Consider the following 21,914-nt stretch of genomic DNA (forward strand, 5'->3'; position numbering starts at 1 on the left):
TTAATCCAGAGGGTATGTGTCAGCACCAGTGCGCTCTCAACGTTAAAGGTCTCCCCGCTGCCAAAAAGCATCGTGGAAGTATCCCACTACATCCATGGTGCAAAGTTTCCATGATCTGCTGGTCAAAGGTGTGGAAAACATCCCTTTGGGTATGCTGGAGAGAAGCAGTGGTATAGTGAATGAAGTCTTTGGATCTGCTATGGTAGAGTGACACTCTTCTAACTGAAGAGATTTTGATGGGCTCACCTTCAGGCAGTGTATGCTAATCCAGCCTTTAATAAGGGATTTGTTTAACTTAGTGAGTGCATTAAGTCACTAGACTTTGTATGAATGTATTTAACTGAATATCATCTGCATATAGGTAATATTTACAATTGGTCAGCATTGCCTGTTTGGATTGAAGTAACTTAATTTCATCAAGCAGTCTAGTAATTAATACAGCAAGGTCATAAGCTTTCATTAAATTAACAATTAATTTAAAGTCATTCACTTGATGTAGTTATCCTAGCAGAATTGGTAAAAGTTTGCCTGGAAGGACATAGGGTCAATTCTTTGTCAGGTAGTCAGTATTTAGAAATGAGATTACCACTTTCTTCTTCTTTTTCTGCTGTTTATTTTACGAGTTTGACTCTTATTTTCCTTTCTCGTCGAAGGATGGATATTGGGGTGGGTAAATCAGTTTTCAATTGATATTGTAGTCTTCACACTCGATTAAGGGCCACCTGTATAAACATAGCTGATCTGGGATTAATTTTGATTCGAAATCAGAAAATGATCCTTTTCAAGGTGCTCATTGTGTTGTATAACGTTGATTTGGGATCTCATGATCTGGATCAACTTTGATCTGTGATCATAGATTTTCGCTTGGCAACATCGTAAACAGCGTGGGGAATTCGAACTAGTCAGGAGTGTGTTGGTAGTAATGTCATGTTATTTCACCTTTTTGTTCTCTCTGATGTAGTGTCAATCAGATCTCAAACAGATTGAGTAAACATTGAGTGAAAAATGGACATGATCATGGAAAAGAATGACAAGGATTTCAGCGAGCAAAAAAATCAAGCCCCAAATTTTACAGCGAATGAAAAGGACTTGTTAATTGATTTAATTTATACAAAACATAAGAATACCATTGAAAAAAAAAAAAAAAGACTGATGGTGTAAGTACAAAAGAGAAGGAAAACGCTTGGAAAGCACTAGCTTCAGATTTCAATTCCCACGCAAATGTGGCGCGACGGGATTGGAAAACCTTACAATTATGCTGCAAGAATGTCAAATGACGAACGAAGAAGTCGGCTGTAGATAATAAGGCAAGCATATAAATATTGTATAGGCTATTTAGTATTAATTACTGGTTGAGATGGAGTACCGTACTGAACCAACTGTAAATTCCCAACAGCAGTATTTCCTCCATTCAGCCCAGCTTCATCGAAGACTGGAAGTTCCTCGATAATCCTTCGACCTGCTAAAATATCTCTTTCTACCTCAGGTTCACCATCTATGGAATCGAATGCCATGTTATGTAGGACAAAAGTTGCCACTATAATAGCCAAACCCGGAGTAATTTCACTCAGACCCACCATCAAGCAGGGGAATTATCTTTTAACAACTTCAAAAGTTCTTTCAATTGTGGATCGCTATCTCTGATGAGGTCTGTTATGTCATCTCTGCAGGTGTTGGTTCGTGTAATACTGGAGTGAGGAGGTACTCACGGCAATGGTAGATACTATCTCCGAGAAGAAATCCTTTGGGCAAATCCTGTGCCTCAAACCGAGCATGAACTCTAGAGTTATCGAATATATTAGTTTACTGTCATGTGAAGATCCAGGCCACCTTACTCCTATGTCAAGACAACATAGATTAGCTTCACATATAACCTGTACATTCAGAGAGAACCATCCACGCCTGTTCACGAACATTTCAGCTTTGTTACCCCCTAGAGATATGATAGCCACATGTGTACAGTCTATAGCATCAAGAACTCCTGGGAAATGAGCTGTGACATAGAACTGACGCACGATTCTTCTTGCTTATTTCTGGTTAGAAGGCATATTGATAAACTGGGATCTCAATGCAGCAATTTCTTGCATTACTTTATGGATGAGTCGACAGACCGTAATTTATCAGTTTTGAATAAATCAGTAACTATGATTTGAAAACACCCTGTCGCGTAAAATCGCAGAGTCGATAGAATGTGGAACACTGAAGTAAATGGCTGGTTTCTATTCGATCGTCTCATTAGAGCTTCTCAAAGTCTACTTTTCAAACCTCAACAGTGTGTTTGGTTAAACGGAATCGCATTTTCAAGATTTTGTCACTAAGTTCTATGAATGAGTTTCCTGTCTCTTGGAATACTCGAAGGTACTGTCGAAATTCTTCATTATTGTCATCTGAAGAAAAATCATAATAGTCGGACATTTGTAATTCAAAGAAAGAATTGCAATAAAAATCCCTATATCGGATTAAATACCGGTAATAACCTCATTTTTCATTTTCTTACCATGATTTAATGTTACGGCACTATTTTTCACTACAGAAGCCTTCTTCTTTTCACGTTTATAAAAGTGGCCTACAATACAAGAACACTACTTGATATGGATCACAAGACTTGATCCAAGGAATTTGTTGGATCAGTTTTGATTCGAGATGTAGGAGAAATAATCTCGGATCAACGTTTATACAATACAAATTTCAGGATCAACGTGATCTGCTGTCTGTTTTACTCCTTGATCTAGGATCAACTGCTTTATACAATCGGGCCGAAGTGTAGTCCTAATGATTTCCCTTTGATTTATGCTTTCACGTCTCATAATATCAGACTTATAACATTAGATTATTAGAATTTGTTGCATCGTACATAAAGCCTTTGGGATACAATGTATTATGCTGTTGCAGGAAGAAAAACTTATGGGTGGAGAAATGTCTTTTTGTTTTGTTCCGTTTGCTGATTTGTCTTAAGGCTACTTTTAGACCTTGTTTTTGAAAATATTAGCTATTTTGTATTAGCTCTTTCTCCAAGTCATGAGTTGAACTCAAATGTCAAGAACCAAACTGCACCACCACATATATGGGTCAAACAAAAAATTATTTGATTCAATGCAATCTGGCTTCAGCCTTTGGAAAGCACGTATACAACTCGCACCATTTCACAGACCTCAACCTAGATCTAAACGTTTTACACGTAGAAAATAAAAGCAAATCTTTGAACATTAAAGAAGCTATCGAAATTTATATTGCAAAAAAAAAGGTAAATTATCACATACATTTAAAAAATCCCAACACTTTGTCCTGCTTAATTCATTTTCTGAACAACATTTCACACATTTTGCATTAAATATCTTATTTAAATATCTGGAATGCGGGTTAGGATATTCTTATCAATAGCAAGATCGCCACTCAGGACTTTTAGTAGATTATTATTTAATCACTAAAAATAATATATTACAAAATGCTCTTCAATTCAATTGCATATTTTTTATTTATTTATCCCATCAAAATCCCTAATACACAAAAATACATTATAAGATGAAAAAGCACTCCCCTTTCTCTCTCTCTCCAATGAACAACCCCTACTTATCTTCCCCTTTCCACAGAACAGAACTATTGCCTACAGAATTTACCCTCACCCTCCTACTTAGCTACCAATACCAGAACAAAGGAACTGGCTTCAATCTAGACGCAATTACTGAAGGTAACAGATGATTAAAGCACTCGCCACTTCGCCTGATGTGCGCCTTCGTGACATTCATCCAGTAGCATGCAATAATGTTCTGATGATCGCTATGTAAGGGGCTAGTTCAAATTTGTTATATTTCTCCACTTTTGTGAGTTTAAAGTGAATTTTTTGTTGTTTGGAGTGTTGTGATATTGATGTTGATTGACTGTGAGATGGCAGAAGAAGGTAAAGGCATGCAGTATTGCATAGACAAGTGCGGGAGATAATTTTTACTTCCTGATTGAGAAGGAAGCTGGCAGGCCAATGGGCGTTGTTGGGGGGTGCACATAGCATGTGCATGTGAAAAAGGGCTGAGAACTGTCAAAAGGGTTGTTAATCAAGCAGAATCTTACTTTCTGAGGTGTGGAAATGACTTTTAAAGGTCTCCAGGTAAGAATCTCTGCCCTATTAAGGAAGTACTGGCATGGATGATTTCAGTAAATGTGTTCTGCTGCATAAAATTTTTGCGATGTACAACCAATGTGAATTTACTACAGCAAAAAGGTGGTTGCTGGAATGCAAGATGATGTGGGCTACAGCGATAGTACGACTCCCATGCACAGGATTTTAAAATTGATTGGTTTAAAATTCAAAAGGTTTAATGATGCTGGGAATTTCTTAAAGGAGCAAAGTGACACGGCATCTGTGCGGGTGAAATTTCTGTGGAAAATGAATTTCGTGTGCAAGGGATTGCAACTATATATTACACGGATGAGGCTTATATTAATCAGAACCGTACTCGAATGTGGTGTTGAGTGATAGACAATGGGGGCAAGAAAGTGGCAACAACAGTATTAACCATTTCCTGATATTAGCGACTTGTTTTCTTTAAATAAAACGTTAAACTATAACATGAAATGTCATGATTGACATTTGTTTCTTTTTAGCCTGAAGCTTAAGGGTTGATGGTTCCTTCGTGTCCTTATAAAGGCTTATTTGCCTCCCTATTTTGGGGATGTTTAGAGCAAACACATCCTCACCTTACTGTAATTATGACAGATGCTGTGAATCAAGGTTGATAACAACCAGGTACCATGCCTAGTTTGCTACTTGAACAGTGTACTCGTATTTTATATCAAAATGTAAAAACATCGAAATGTTAATATACACATGCTCCTGGATTTCAGAATATCTCCAGAAAATATACACTATTGTTAGAGTTCATGGTTTATAGCATTTAAAAATCAGATTTTTAGAGTTTCGTAGCAAATTGGCCAAAATAGGCTAATTTACTAAATTCCACACAAAGTAGTTGGGAGTAAACTCGTACTGTTTAATCACAAATTGCTCGTCATGCAGTTTTGAATACACTATGGAAAATAACACAAACATCAACATAAGACTGCTAGAAGTATTAACACACACATGAATATGCATATTTACAAACACAATTTTCAAAGTGAAAAATACTATTCTGAATGTATTCATTTATCACAGTACAACACACCTACGAGGAAGAGGAATTTCAATGTTGATTAAAGTACAACATGCCAATTGTTTAAATGGTGTCCTCCTTCATTTGAGACCGCCTATCAGTTACAGTCATGTTGTACTTGCTAAAACAAACCTCTCTACATCAATACTGTTCGTGGAGGCCCTTATGCACTGAAGTGCTGCCGAGGCAAAGGAAGGGCTCCAAAACATCTTTCTTCTTCCATTCAAGTTTTTGAATGCATAGCCAGCATATCAGTATAGGCCTATCTGTATCGCTTACATAAAAATATTCCGATATGTAACTCTTGGCACACCATTTGATCGTCACTTTGCTTCTACCCATGGCTACCAGACAATAAACCGCTACCATACTTTAAAACAGAACTCAACACCTATGTCAAGAATAACCAACTATGATCAAGGGTCAACACGAAGAGAATGAGCATGTGTGCTTGAAAGTATTTAAGCTGTTGATTGGTTGTTCTTTGCACTGCTTTTTGCCCTTTGATAGATATTCCACACAATGAAAGATTTAAGGCGCCGTAATAATCTTTTCCCCTGAAATAAATAACATATATCTTATTTTTAAGAAAAATGCATAGTTTTTAAAAAGGAAATCAAATGAAATCGTAAAACGTGTAAAACAAAGTATCAGTAGTGATGAAGTGAATGCTTTGGTATTTGCAGATGATGTGGTGATTTGGGGAAAGGGAGAAAAGGAAGTACAAAGGAGACTGGACATTTGGAATGAAAATCTGGAGTTTGGAATGGTAATTAGTAAAAAGGAAACCGTAGTCATGCACTGTGGAAAAGAGAAAAAGAGAAGCCAAGCGAACATAGATGGAGAACGGTTAGAGAATGTAGAACAGTTAAGATATCTGGGTAGCATTATTAATGGAAGTAATGAAATCAACCCTGAAATTGATAACAGACGTAGTAAAGCTACAACATTTTATCATCAAGTCAGAGAGCAGTTATGGGATGACAAAGTACCCAAGAGAACAAAATTGACTTTATATAAACAGTACTTCATACCAATTGTAACATACGGACTAGAAACACTGGTAACTAATAAGAGACAAGATAGTAAGATCCAATCAGTAGAAATGAAATTTTTAAGAACATTGGTTAATTCAAAATATTAAAATCAGAAAAGAGCTAAATATAGAACCGTTAGTACAAAACATACAGAAAGCAAAATTGAGATGGTTCGGACATGAAAAAGAATGGGAAAGGAACGGGTAGCAAGAAGGGAATTGGAAAGAGAAGTTAAGGAAAAGAGACCAGTTGGAAGACCGAGAAGAAGGTAGATGGATCAGATTTGGAAGGACATTAGAGAAGTTGGATTGGATGTGACGGAAGTAATGGAGCAGGAAAAGTGGAAGGACAGAAAGGAGTGGAGGAGGTTTGTTAACCACACCCAGGTGACTGGAGTGGGACATTGATGATGATGATGATGATGATGATGATGATGATGATTTTTAAAATATATTTATTTCATATAAAACTGAGAATTTTGCATCAATTTCACATAAATTGTATAACTTTGCATTTTTAACCAATTTTGCATTTTATCATTAATTCAAAATCGCTAAAAACCACTCATACAGGTCATGCAAGATGAAGGCACCTACATATTTCGCATTTATTGCAAATGCTAAAAACCACAAAATCTAACTATTGTTTTTATTGTTTAAATTTGTAGAGATCAGTTTGGAAATTGCTCTTAATCGTTTTTTTGCCTTCTATGTTGATTTTTTTCCCCCTGCAGTCGGGCATCATAAGCCCAGCACAAAGTTTTTCTTCCAGGTTTGTACGTGCTCGGTATTTAAACCCTGATATAGCATGGGCTGATTTTGTAAAGCTCATCCTGAGTTATGTGAAAGGTTTACATTCCTAAGGTACACATCAGCGGATAAGGGAGGGAAGTGATGGGTCTGTATCTCGAGATTCTGCTGAGAAAATTATTCTCATTATTGTTTTGTCTCCTCCCTTGGTCTCAAGTTCTTTTTTTGAAATTCATAAGTCATCTAATATTTCCATTAGCTTGTTATCATCACCATCATCATTATCATCATCATCTTCATCATCATAATAATAATTTGTTCAAATTAATTATGCCCTTGAAAGCATCATTACCACGATCATATCAAATTTAAGCATTTCATCAAAATACTGAATACAAATTGAAATATACCTCCGGTTGACATATGCTCGAAGGATGGAGGGCCGGCAACATTGCAGGCAGGGAAGGAGTAAGACAGACATTGTCGTCTCTCTCTGTGGGACCAAGGACCTTATAATACCAATATAATTCCCTATGGGAATCAACATCTTTATCAACCAAGGACCTCGCTAGCAGTGACTGCTATAGTAGCTTAAATAAGAAAAAAAATTGTGAAAGTTATTAATGTGATAATGGAGGACTGCTACAGTCAATATTTGTTCTTACTTATTCATAACATCACCAATTCACTATCATTGACAAGTTTATGCTACATAAGCAATATTGTACATACAGTATATGCTTGTGATTTCATTCTTTGTTTAATAGTGTGTAATTTTTTTTGGTATTTTATAGTATTTTATTTGTTATAATTAGTGTTTTTGACTGACTGAAAAGCTTTAAAATTATATGAACTACTAGCTGATGTACCTGTGCTTCGCTACGGGATTCTCAGAATGACTGAATTTGTGGTTTTCCTAACTGAAGCCAACATAGGTCACTACAAAAACATCAGTAGGAACGTAGCGCGATTAAAAGCAATCTTATCACATAAAATACTCGATCAAATGAAAAACTGCGCATTTTCTCACTTTTAACAAACAGTTCTAAGGTGCCAATCTAACAGTCCAAAGTCCCAGAGCTGGAATGACCAGGTCGCAGACAGCCGTGAGCACTTCTCTGCCATTATTCTGTTAAATATGCACACTTCTCATTCCAATCAATGCCTCAGTAAATATGCACACTTCTCATTCCAATCAGTGCCTCAGAGTAGGGATGGAATAGTTCGAATGCTATTGTTATGGGGTTACCCGTGGAATGCAGAGGTGAAAGAAGGTGCGGGCTGGAATGGGACTAACTACAAAGCAGAGAAATTGATTAAAATTGCATTAAAGGTTATATTTTCAACAACAGCAAAACTTAACAAGTTTCACATAAAACTTCAGATTTTAGCCAATAACAAGTTAAATCAGGTACAAGACCAGAGACAGTTAAACAATCTGGGCCACAAGCCCTAATTTTTACAATTTCTGAGCTCTCAGCTCACAACCACATATTACCAAAGGGGAGAAAACCCCTAATTACATGGAGCACTTGCTCCCACCTAGCAATGTCAAGCCTCCTAGAGGCACATATCTAAATACAAGAAAGAGCTGACCCGCTCTCAATGTTCTGAGCCTATCAAAGACCACAACGGACTTTACTATTCACTGCCCTCAAGGCACACTTACAAAGAAACAGGGGTAACTTGTACCCAACCTAATGGCCTTAGTAGAAAAATAATAGGTTAAGTTAATGGCCCAAAATGCAAAACTGAATGGAGGCGTGGATCTGCACTCCTACATGAAACTTCTTAAAACCTAAGAGGCACTAGGCCGATGAAACGGGAGCTATTCCCAAACTGGAGGTGACTCGTGTACAGAATAAATTTAACACATTAAGGAAGAGTAGAAGAACGGTTACAAAAACGTAGTCGCCTCAAATTCAAAATGAAGGGGCGCTCGAGAGGATAAAGCACTCTCTATCCCCGATTTCCAGTTAAAGATACATGAAGTTTTACAAAAGTGTCGGCAATTTACATGTTTGGAGATAGGTTACATAATAAAGGTTTCGGACCTTCCCCGCGGATTAAACTGCTGAGCTAGCAAGAAATAAAGATGTTAAGCGGCCATTACCTTGTTGAAGAGCTGCTGCCGGATGAAAGAGGCGCTTCCCGCCTCCTGCTACACTTCCATACACTATGCTAGATGTAGTTCGAGTGGCCAAGAGACTAGAAAATCAGCAGTTTTTATACCCTTGTGGAAGATTCGAGACCTTTCATGAATAATCAAGCCACACCCTCTTTCTTTATTGGTCCGTCTTGAAAATACAATCAAAGTCGGAGAAGAAATACATGATTGGTCAAAAATTAATTACAGAAATTCTGAATTGGCTCAATTCAAAACTGGCGGAAAGAAAAGATTAATATTGCCAACCTACAAATGAAAGAACGAAATTTAGTAAAGAACAAACTTATGAATACAAAATTTCTTCAAATAAAGTTCTTCCACTTCGCACCAGGGTGCATGGTCATAGGTTTTTAGTAGAGACATCTATAAGAGAATGTCCACACGTCTTGATCAATAGAAACAAAACAAGTTGAACTCCACACAGTACTGACAACTTCGTAATCACAAAATTTACGATAGTGACATCATCTGAGAAAACTTATGAGTTGATTCAGTTGTTAAAGTTCAGAGTTTCTCCTGTAGAGGAGTACTTTAAGGCAGAAATTCAAATGTGCGCGTAGAGATGTACCAGCCGGTACAGCTATGATGAACCAGTGTGTTACGTACCAGTAGTATTGGAAAATTTATGAAACAGAGGAATGGCATGCTAAAAAATAAGTTATTTAACTCCCCAGCTACTTCCCGCCAATATGCAGGCAGACTGTTACACTCGGTACAATCGGGCGAGTTGGCCGTGTGGTTAGGGGCGCGCAGCTGTTAGTTTGCATCCGGGAGATAGTAGATTCGAACCACACTATCGGCAGCCCTGAAGATGTTATTCCGTGGATTCCCTCCCAATTTCAAACCAGGCAAATGCTGGCGCTGTACCTTAATTAAGGCCAAGGCCGCTTCCTTCACACTCGTGGCCCTTTCCTATCCCATCATCACCATAAGACCTAACTGTGTCGGTGCGAGGTAAGGCAAATTTTAAAAAATACTCGGTACGCAGCAGTAATCCTATCGGAGATGAGTGGCAAGAGAAGACAAAGCACATCACAAAAAACAATGGCCAATGTAATGCTATTGTTGATCAATTTTATGAGCTTTCTATATTGTAGGCCTTTACATTTAGTTTTCTTTCGAATCTATGATATTAGGGGGTCTTATAAAATTATTTATAGCGTAGACTGTAGTTCCTTATTCACCGACTTTACATACCGATTTTCATTATATCCTGTTTACCCATTTTCACGTGACTCGGCGCTGATAAGACTTAGTAACAAAAATCCAAATTCATGAATATCTCTGATCATAACCGGTATGGTAACAATGTATAAGACATAAATAATCGGAAATATTGATACGACCACTAATAACATAATTATTTGGGAATTAAATTTTAGGCCTACCCCTAAACTACAATTTTATTCAGCATGAATAAAATTATTTATAGTCTAGATTATAGCGACTTATTCGCCGACTTTGCATACCGTTATTCCTTAAGATAGGACCACTAATAACATACATATTTGAAAATTCCATTGTAGGCCTACCCCTAAACTACCATTTCATTCAGCTTGAATAAAATTATTTATAGCCTAGATTATAACGACTTACTCCCCAACTTTGCATACCGATTTTCATAGGACCACTAATAACAAATATTAGAGAATTAAAATTGAGGCCTTCCCCTAAACTACCATTTCACTCAGCATGAGTAAAATTATTTATGGCCTCGATTATAGTGACTTATTCCCCAACTTTGTATACCGAGTTTCATTAAGATATGGCCACTAATAACATAAATATTTGAGAATTAAATTTTAGGCCTTCCCTTAAACTACCATTTCAGTCAGCCTGAATAAAATTATTTATCGCCTAGATTGTAGCGACTTATTACCCGACTTTGTATACCGATTTTCATTAAATTCTCTTCAGCCGTTTTCTCGTGATGCATGTACATACATACAGACAGACAGAAATTATGGAAAAGTAAAAAGATCAATTCCTTGTTACTGTGGGCATGACTGATACAGGAATACCGTCCTTTTTAAATTATGAGCAATGTACAGACAAAACTCTTATTTTATATATATATAGTTGTTGACACTGTGAAGTATGTCTTGCTTCTTAACAAACTTTTCCCCTTTCTTCAATATGGGTGTGCAGGTACCTTGTCCTTCCTCTGTGCATCAAGCACTCCGTGTAGCCATTGCAGACCCTGTACCCATAAAACTTTGATCATGTTTATTTTCACTTCCTGTTTTATTTTTAAATTTAATTTTTGTTTTATACTGACTCTTTTAATTCTGTTATTAGTTTAAGGCTTAGAGTTAATTTATGCCTGTATTTACTTTCAGGTGTAGGCAAGACCAGTATGGTTGTAAGGTACATTGGAAAGATGTTCAGCCATCACATCAGTCCCACTATTGGAGCCTCTTTTTTTACCTGTAAGCTTAACATAGAAGACATCAGAGTTAAATTACAGGTATGTGAAATAATTATATAGAATTTGGTAAATGAAATAGCATATGGCTTTTTTTTGCCGGGAGTGTCGGAGAACATGTTCGGCTCGCCAGGTGCAGGGTTTTTGATTTGACGCCCGTAGGCCACCTGCGCGTAGTGATAAGGATGAAATTATGCTGAAGACGACACGTACACCCAGCCCCTGTGCCAGCGAAATGGTTAAAATTCCCGACCCTGTCGGGAATCGATTCCAGGACCCCTGCAACCAAAGGCCAAGCACGCTAACCATTTAGCCATGGAGCCGGTATTCTTTGTAGACGAAATCTAATTGTCCTTGCTAACAGAGAATGAAATGTGCACAAAATGATTTTTTATTTTTTTAAAAATGGTTTTGGGATGTGTATATGGTAGATACATAAAGCTCTTAACCCTCGGTAATTCGCTCTACTAATTCGCCCACCAGAACCCTTTTGTGGTTTTTTTGACCGGACAGATTCTGTGAGCGATATTAATACTAAAATTATTAGACGTGAAGCTTCCATGGTGTGTAGAATTATTTAGTTCTTTTTCCGGCTTGAACCATGTTGTTGTTTTCTGTATATTCCGTACAGTTTGCTGACATTTCGAATACAGTGCAGTATTCTTTGTCAAGGCGTCTGAAATACGCCTACTCGATCCGAAGTAATCAGTCTCCCAGGCAGAAAATAACATGGTTCATCCCAGTAAAAGAACTAAATAACTAAAATTATTGTTTAAACACACAATAAATTTAAATTTCGGACCATGGATTTATTGTACAAATGTATGTCTAGCCTGTTGGAGAGTATTTGGCATTATAAGGTACCCTACTACACATATCAAAAATATGTATTCCACTCATTAGTTTATGAAGAATATTTGGCAATCAGAACTACTTGTTATATGAATATCGTTAATTAGATAACACAAATCTAGTTGAAATTGAGTTCTACGAAGATAAAGTGAAAACACAAAACATTACAGAATAATAACCCATTCAAGGCATGCCCAAACTCCGCAGTACACTAGTCATTAGTTATCTTCATTCTCTAACACCATCCCAAAAAATGTTGATGAAAGTTTGTTCTAGGAAGATAACACTGAAAACACAACAAATTCAATTGTGAATGAAATCTATTTCATAACATATTCGAACTCGCCAAGTTAGTAGTATTCAGTCATCTTTACCCTCCTCTATATTTCAATATTTTTCCACTGTGCACTGGACAAATGATGATGTGTGTTCTCGGCAGATGAAACATGAACTCCATGAAGCACACATGGTTTTGGTTTTATGATTCTTTTTTTATGGCACAAAAAACACAGCGTCCATCGTCTATTTGACTTACAGGTAGCTGACGTTGGTTCTCTTCTTCAAGACCCAAAATGCTGGGCAAACAGACCTTTATATCAGGAGCAATACAGTCAACTGATGCATGATGAATCATGTTGTAACTGTTCGGTCTCCTAAGCTTCTCATTAGAGGAGACGAAAGTTAATACCTGGGGACACATGAATATAAAATAAACTATATGTGGCTTGCCCACAAATTACCACGCAAATAGAATTATCATTCCATGGTTTCCCATTTCTCTATGTAATGTTTGGGCGCCAGCGTTACAGTTTTAAACAAAACTGTAAAGCAAAAGTATATTTACTAGCATAGAGACTTATACTTAAATCACAGGGGTAGGATTTTAAATAATTAACCATTAAGTATCGCTTAAGAAAGAAAATTAAACGCAATATAAAATACAAATGAATTTATTATACAAAAAAATGAGATGAATCGGAAAAGTTCCTTTAAGCATGGAGGGATTTTAGAATTAACGTTACTGAAATGAACTGTTGCTTGCTTTATCTAATTGAAGCTCATCAATTGCAGCTTCTGTTGAGGTCATCTATTTTCCGTGGTTACTAGTTCCCCTTTTCTTGTTGTAGAATTGGCTCCATGGACATCCTTCCTTCTATGATGTGATTTGGGCTATCTGGACTAGCACTCCCCAATTGCCTAGTCTTTAAATTAGACATTGGCCCTATACTTGTGAAATGGTTACTAGTTCCCCTCTTCTTGTTGTAGAATTGGCTCCATGGACATCCTTCCTTCTATGATGTGATTTGGGCTATCTGGACTAGCACTCCCTAATTGCCTAGTCTTTAAATTAGACATTGGCCCTATACTTGTGAAAATTGATCAGCGTTGATCGTAGGAGGAGAAAATTCAGAGATGTGAATTTTTCCATGTTAGCAGAAATCTCAATCCAATTTAGCTAATCTACTGATACTATACAGACTTGTACCAAATGCCATGGACTTGAACTAAACGTAGTTCTTCGTCCAGAATAATTACTGAATATCTCCCAAGCCGTAAGCTTGTTTCGTCTCACGGAGATCCGACAGCATCACAGCAGCTAAGTACTGTGTCGAAGCAACAGCACACTGTACGAAAATAACTATGTCTCGAAGCGAGCACTCACTGTCTCAAAAATAATAAAGTGGTTGACGTTCTGGTAGTGATGAGGGTTGCTCCGCGCTAGATAATATATCTTCGGGCTCTCCCCACTCTGGGTAACAGCTCAGTACCAATCTCAATACAACGAAGCATCTGATTCGTAGATCGCATTATCATCTCCCTCTTTTCTTTCTTGACAAGTCCAGTAGGCGTGGCGATGATGTAGTCTGCTGGCTAGCCTTGCACGCGGGTAGCTGTGTAGTGCCTCTTGCTCATGAGTTTAACCCAGTGACTCGTCCAACTTCCCCGCTGGAAGTATGAGATGAAATAACAACTCTGTCTCAACATTAACCATATTTACAATACGTAATGAATTCCTATCCTACGTAATATATTAATTTAAATAATAAATGATGTTCTAATATATACAATATGATTCCCAAAGCCTTATTTACAAATGATTGAAGGTAAAATAAATATGTCATATATATAATTGCCGATGGCGGATAATCTTGATATCGGGTGATATCGCGTAAAAGTATGGCTGAAGAAGCCTGGACGGTTACTTACACCCTCCTGTTATTTACAAATATAACATTTATGAAAATAACACACTACACCAATACGGCTGATATATACATCATTACATCTTACAAACACTTAATAAAAACATACATAATCAAAGCTTGTATCTCATTGTAGAATGTCTGTTTCAAAAATACCATATAACATTAATAATAATTCCTGCCGATTTTCTTCCGAAAGTTTGTCAGTAATACTCATAATATTTACAACATAACAACAGGTAAATAACACTATATTTGCACTTCACCATCAAAGTGTTCTGCAGTTCCAGCTTATTATAATATATACACCACACACACACACATCACACGTGGCTTACCTCTCTTAGATGGCAGCAAGCAATTTCTTGTTTTCATTGCAAAAAATATACTTAGAAAATTATTGCGTGAATTTCCTTCTGCAGTTACAATAAATAATTCCCAAGTTATTTATGGCTTCTACAATAGTGTCAGGTCTAGGTTCACAACCTATACATGAATTCACGTTTTCTAACTCAAGTACATTTAGTGTTATCAAAACAACACTTAATTCGCAGAAATATATCGTCTCAGAGAGCGAATATTATAAGTGCCCAACATGACACGATCACCATCTTTCAATCTGTATGCACAAGGACCAACCCGACAATGAATCTGGAATGGACCCTGATACAACAAAAAGAATTTCTTCGTCACCTTCTCTTCTCTGGACAAGAGCATGGGAACACGTAACAGAACAGAATCTCGTACCTGAAATTCATCTAACACCTGACATTTCTGCTGTTTGCTATGCTTCTCAGCCGCTTTAATCAAAATTCTCTCTCACTAATCTGACATATATCTTAGAGTCCTGCTGAGATTCCTGTGTAATACCTAGTACTTTTGTCAGCTCATTCCTTGGATTGCTGCCAAAATAAACCTCTAATGGAGTGAATTTCGTACTTTCATGCTGTACCATGTTAATCCATTTCTCAATCAACACTAAAGAACCAACCCACGCAGTGTGCTTGTCAAGAACTAAAGATCTGAACATCCTACCTAATTCCTTCATCGTGCGTTCACACATATTTCCTTGCGGATTCCTAATTGAGGAAAAAACGTGCGATACTTAACTCTGTCATCACAGCCTTCCACTTCTTCGAGGTAAATTGAGATCTGCTATCCGATAATAACCTCCTAGGCGTACCTAATTCCTGAACATACTTTTCACTAATAATCTTACTACAACTAAGACCTGTCGCTTTAGGCACGATCAAGAAAAGATTGACACACTGACTACTCGAAACTTCAATAATACCATCCTCTAACATGGCTTCTATTTGATTGTCTACTGCTTTAGCATATTTCTGTGGTATCGGATATCTCAGTCCAGCGAATATACTTTGATCCAGCACTGAAAATGAGAGTTCATACACATGTTTTGCCAGGTTTCAATGAAAATACTTCCTTGTGTTTTCTCAACACACACAACAATCGGTCCCTCTGACCTTCTTCCAAATTGCTACTATCTACCGCTTCTCTCAAAGCCTCATCTTGGTTCTCCTCTAACCACACTTCACCTGGCTTAAAATTCGCTCTTTCTTCATCTTTTGAAACCTCATTGACACACCACATGTTACAAACCTCCACTTTCATCTGAACTTCGGCATCCCACGTGACTTTAATATCCTCATTATCCCACCTTAAATATACCATCGCCTCATTGTAATCTAACCGAGCTGAGTATAAACTTAGCCAGTCAGATCCCAAGATAACATCAAATATAAGGTTCGGAATAACAAGACATATCTGAATTTTCAACTTCCTGTTAATACAAATAGGTATGGCAACTTGTTTACATATTTGCTTGGATCGTTTACCTACAGCAGTGACGATATATGTGGATTTGACAGGCATTTCTTCAATCTCAATATTCTCCTTTTTTCTTACTTACACATGACCTTTGACTGCCTGAATCCAATAAAGCCTGATAATGCGCCCTCCATACTACGATCGTAACAACGGGGTTATCACTTTTACTAGCAACTTCAACTTGATCCACTTCCACCTCCTGTAATAACTCATCTCTGACATCGGGATCATAATTCATGTGCGTCATTACACAATTTCTCGCAATATGTACTGAAGACTGATAATCTGATCTCTCATTACCGTCTACTATCAGTTTAAATTACTTTGTCTCCTTGTATCCTGATTTCGGCTTGTGCCTTCCTCAACATTACATTCCCTCTGAACATTTCTATTTTGCTGGTGTGACTGATTACCTAGATTTTGTTGTCTCGGTTGAAACTGACCACGGTGATTGTGTTCTTGTCTTCTGGGTGGTGTTTGATAGTTTGTGTGCTCTTGTGTACTACTATTTCCTAATGCATCAAAACTTGCTAGCAATCTTTCCATTCCCTGAATAGACTCTATCTGTTGCATACAGCTAGCTTCGCGGATTTTGTTGGGAAAATGTCTGAGTAATAATTTCACATTATCTCTCTCCGCTGACATCCCATCTACGTTTTTACAAATCATAACGTGGGCCAAAAAATACTCTGTCATAGAAACTCCTTCATGTGGCCTAAATTTCCCAAAGACAATGCGTTCTTTCCCTGCTTTGTATAACTTCACTCCAGAATTTCTCCGTGAAATATTTCTGGAATTCCACTATACTGGTCATGCTGCTCTTATACACCGCAAACCATGATTTAGTTTCCCCAATAAAAGCATTGCCTATTTTTTCTAATGCTTCTTCCCATTCAATGATTCCTTCTTCTATTCGCTTTTCAAACCATTTCTTCACAGTGTTTAAAAAATCTAAAGGATTTGTCTGCCTCCCATTAAATTTAGGTAGTTCTGTTTCGCTTATGAAATTTTGTACCATGGCACTGACTTCCTATATTACCCTGCTTTTCTCTGATTTCTTTACGTATTTGTGCCTCCGACCTATCAGTACGTTCATTTATTCTTTTCTCTCTTGTTTCTACGTCACTCGCAAACTTTTCATTACACATCTTAGCATTAATCTCTACCTTACCGCACAGATCATCGTATTGTTGTTGTACTTGTTCTCTAACTTTACTAACTTCTCCTACTTGTTCCTGAATTTTACTATTAATTCCTGTGATCTGCTGGTCTACTTCGCTCCTAACTTTACAATTTTCTTTCTCTACCAACTCCATGACTTCGCTTCTATGTTCAGTCAACTTTCTTTCTACCTCTTTCTCATGTTGGCTACGTCTCTTCTCCTGTTCCGCTAACTGATTCTCAAAAAGTTTCTGCTGCTCTAGTGCTTCATCTAATCTATGATTTAAAGCATCCATCCTAGCATTAACTTCTCTGCTAATTTTGGTTTTCGTCTGTTCTATTTCTCTGCTAATTTCGGTTTTCGTTCTCTCTACTTCCTTCTTAATTTAATTCGTTTCCTTCCTAATTTCATCTATCCCTTTCGTTTCCTTCTTAATTTCATCCGTTTGCTGTAATATCCCTTGCATCATCACAAACAGTTGTTTAATATTCATTTCACTATTTGTATTACTTTCTTTCTCGCCCTCCATCCTAGCTACATCAGATTCTGTGCTATATTCCATGCTCCCACCACTTTCTACCGTTTTATCTACTTCAATGCTTTCATCTACAACATTCCTAGAATTCAGCGCCTCGCCTCCCTTTACTAAGTTTCCGCTACATAATTTCATGTCCTTTTCACCTTGTGCAGCCATGATTCCCCCCCCAAATCACACATATAAATTATATGGACACTCACTTAAGCCCCACAAACACAGACTCTACTCTACTGCTTTCTTTCCACGAATACTTAATTGTTTTCGAGCTCCACATTGGTGCGGCAAATGTAAAGCCACATATAGTATAACAGTAAATATGGTACTTTGATGAGCACGAGAAATGCAGGGCGTGTACCGTTCTAATTGAAGTGCATACAGAGGGAGAGGGTTTTTCTTTGAAAGAAATTTCTAAGTTTTTCCTGAGTTTATTAATAAGTTCAAAATCATATCACCTCTGTACAGAAGAAAGAGTGAGAAGTGTTCTTTCCTCGTCCTAGGGCTGGTGATGTCCCAGAATTCCGGCTGCTCCGCTCCTCTTTGCACCATTGAACCACCCTTCCTCTCTCGATGGAAGTTCTTGAAGGTCTCGAATTTCTAGAAGATCGATGCGATGTCTAGAAGATCCATGCGGTGTAGAAGTAAGGGCGTTGAAACAGGCCACGTAAATGATAAACGTGAACGAACACCTTTAAGCCATGGACATGTTAATGCGAAAAGCGACTTCTGCACAGATGAGAAAGAGATATAGCAGTGGTTTTAACAAGGTTCATAACACGTAAGAACTGTATAATTGAAGAATTATCACACGGTAGAATGTCACTGAAATCTATCCCCTGTTATGTCATTAATCATTTGAATGAATTCTATGTGGCAAAGTGTCACTAAGCTCGAATAAGCACATAAGTTTAACACTCGGAAATTAAACTTATAAAATGAATAACCACTTGAAACTAGTTGTCGAATGTCCATAAAGTGTCAATAAAGTAATAAATAGCCACCTACAGTTTGTGATACTTGGTATAATCTGAAGTTATTCCACACGACATATTTCTGAGTCTGAACACTGTTCAATGAAATCAGTTGGATTGAAATGAAATAAGAATCTTTCACTCGTGAAGTTAATCTTGTTCACGCATGTTTAAAAAAAAAAGTGAAATTGATAATTCACCAACAGTCCTTAGTTCGGATGTTCGCAGAATTGAAACTGCACAGTTCTTAGTTCGAATGTTCGTAGAATTAAAAATGCACAGTTCAAATACACAGTCCACAGCCCATCATCTACAATACATTTACACAATTTATAGAATTATCTACACACGAAATTGTAAGTTAGTGACATAGTCACTAAGTTCAAGTTAAATCTGTACTCAATCAGTTGTTAATGTTTGCCACTTGAAGAATTCTAAGTTAAAGCAAAGTCATGTTAGTGAAATTTCTCGAAATATTCAATCACTCTGTAAGGATCAAAGACTGTTCCAAACCCTATCACTGTCCACAACATTAACTTTGAATTATGAACACTTGAAAAAATAATCGTGAGTCTTAGACATTCATTCAGAATAAACAATCACTTGATAATATTAATAGTTTGATGAAGCACAATTTCTATCACCCTCCGTTGGAGCAGAATTCTATCACTCACGATTTAAAGAAACTTTTATAAGTCCACACTCGACGCTACGGAGTTAAAGTCCAGGACTTGACGAAATTTGACAATCACTACACGTCGTATCGCAGTCTCCGCGAGCCGACTGCTCGCTGTTAGCAGCGTGAACTCCACTGCGAAACACACTGGTCTGCTAAGCGAAGCAGCTCTCCATTTATACCCGATTCACGCCCAAAACATGCCTTCACATCTCGCTCCACAACTTCGTTGTCTCGTGTCGGATTTTAATCAAACCTTGCAGGAATGCAGATAATATACCGGGCTACATGATGATGTGGTTGATTTTGTCTAGTCATTATCGTAGGGAAAATTATTATCCGAAGAAACTCGAGGAACATTCCATACTAGTCTAGGCTCACTCTGTGTTACGGTGAGGCAGGCTGTGATGTCACTCCGCTCTACGCCACACACAGCTGTTGCTCGCTGTCCCAGTCTGTCTTCCGCTGCTGGGCCGGCGTGTAACGCGAAGTTTTAAATTTAATTACGGGGACTTAGTTTCATACCGGCTGTTCCCGGTACAATAGTTTATTTTATATTCATGTGTCCCCAGGTATTAACTTTCATCTCTTCTAATGAGAACCTTAGGAGAGCGAACAGTTACAATGTAATCCCTGTGCAACATCGAGAACTCCTTCAAATAGCTCCGGTGAGTTAAGCGACTTCCATTTCGTCTAACTCTAAAAATAATGAAACTGTTGATTGCTCCAATGTTCAAAAGCATGTAGAATAATGTAAGGGGTCATCGGTTACTGATTCTGGAAACAGAGTATTCAGATTTCATCTTGTCAACTACATTGACACCACCCCACCCTTTTGTAAGGTTATAAAAAGTGAGCATCTCAAGTTTGTAGGCTTTTCTTGAATCTGGGTCGATCTTATCGTCTTGCATTGTAGAAAGAAGTACATTTCTGTTCTTTTTAGCAACATATGAAGGAATTGTTTGTTCCCCTCGATATGCAAACAGGCTAGTATTTTCTTTACAGGGCTTCATTTGGACAAAGACTGGGGGATGGATAGATAGATAGATAGATAGATAGATAAAGAATGGGTGAGCCCTGCCTTCGCAGGGCTCCACACATAGGTCTGTGAAGACCCTTTGTGTCCCTTAAATGGGTTTGCCTAGTCCAGCCCTAGTGCTCCTATAAAGGATACCAGTGTCCGGATGTTGGCATTCCCGATGTCTTCCAGGCTCACGAAGTGTGAGCCAAGGTATCGATGTCTAGTGCTTGCAAGAGCCTCGCACTGACATAACACATGCGCGGAGGTCTCCTCCTCCCTACCGCATCTTCTACACATCGGATCCTGACTGATTTTCATGATGTGTAGGTGTCTCTGTAAGGTATTGTGGCCTGTCAACAGTCCAACTACCATTCGCATTCTGGTCCTATTCAAATTTATCAGAACCTTTTTATAACTTTGGCTAGGCCCTTTGATAAGTTCACGTGCCTGCCTTGCTATAGTTAACCTCTTCCAAATGTCTAAGTGAGACTGGTTTGTCCACTGGGATATTACCAGTTTCACGCTTGGGAGTGACACTCCCAGGAAGGGCTCTGGTCCTGTGAAAGAACCTTTCGAGCCTTGTTTCGCTAGTTTGTCAGCTTCTTCATTTCCACTGATACCTGTGTGCCCAGGGACCCATAATAGGGTAACTGAGCTAAGTTCACACAACTTATCTAACATCCTTTGGCATTCCCATACCATTTTTGATGTTGTTTTAACTGCACATATTGCTTTTAATGCTGCCTGGCTATCGCTGCAAATGGTGATGCATCTTCTGTGTCCAGGCATGTTCCATATATATACAGCACAGGCCAGTATTGCGTATACTTCTGCCTGGAAAACAGTAGCGTATTTACCCATAGGAAGGGAGAGCCTTGTCTTAGGTCCCTAGACCCTGGCGCCTGTGCCCGTCTCTGTCCGCGAGCCATCTGTGTACCATGTACAGACCTAAGACGGGCCCCAGCATCCGTGGCCCACTCCTCCCTTGTGGGTATCACCACTGTGAACTTATAATTCAAATTAAAACTAGGCTTCATCAGATGCCCGACCATCATTGTCGTAGGGCAGGTCTGGTGAAGCCTTGTAAGAATAGAGGCATGACCTCTATTCGGATTCTTGA

The 21,914-nt window shown here is 38.0% G+C and overlaps 1 protein-coding gene across 3 annotated transcripts in view; it reads left to right on the top strand.

Moving 5' to 3' along the window:
- LOC136874068 (ras-related protein Rab-21) overlaps nt 1–21,914 on the top strand; it is a 133,205-nt gene that overhangs the window by 21,693 nt on the left and 89,598 nt on the right. For all 3 annotated transcript variants that reach the window (XM_067147591.2, XM_068227648.1, XM_067147589.2), the window contains one exon: nt 11,440–11,567. In XM_067147591.2, coding sequence (XP_067003692.1) covers nt 11,440–11,567 — 128 coding nt within the window. The remainder of the gene's footprint in view (nt 1–11,439; nt 11,568–21,914) is intronic.

The sequence above is a fragment of the Anabrus simplex genome, chromosome 5, assembly GCF_040414725.1.
Source record: "Anabrus simplex isolate iqAnaSimp1 chromosome 5, ASM4041472v1, whole genome shotgun sequence".
Taxonomy (NCBI): domain Eukaryota; kingdom Metazoa; phylum Arthropoda; class Insecta; order Orthoptera; family Tettigoniidae; genus Anabrus; species Anabrus simplex.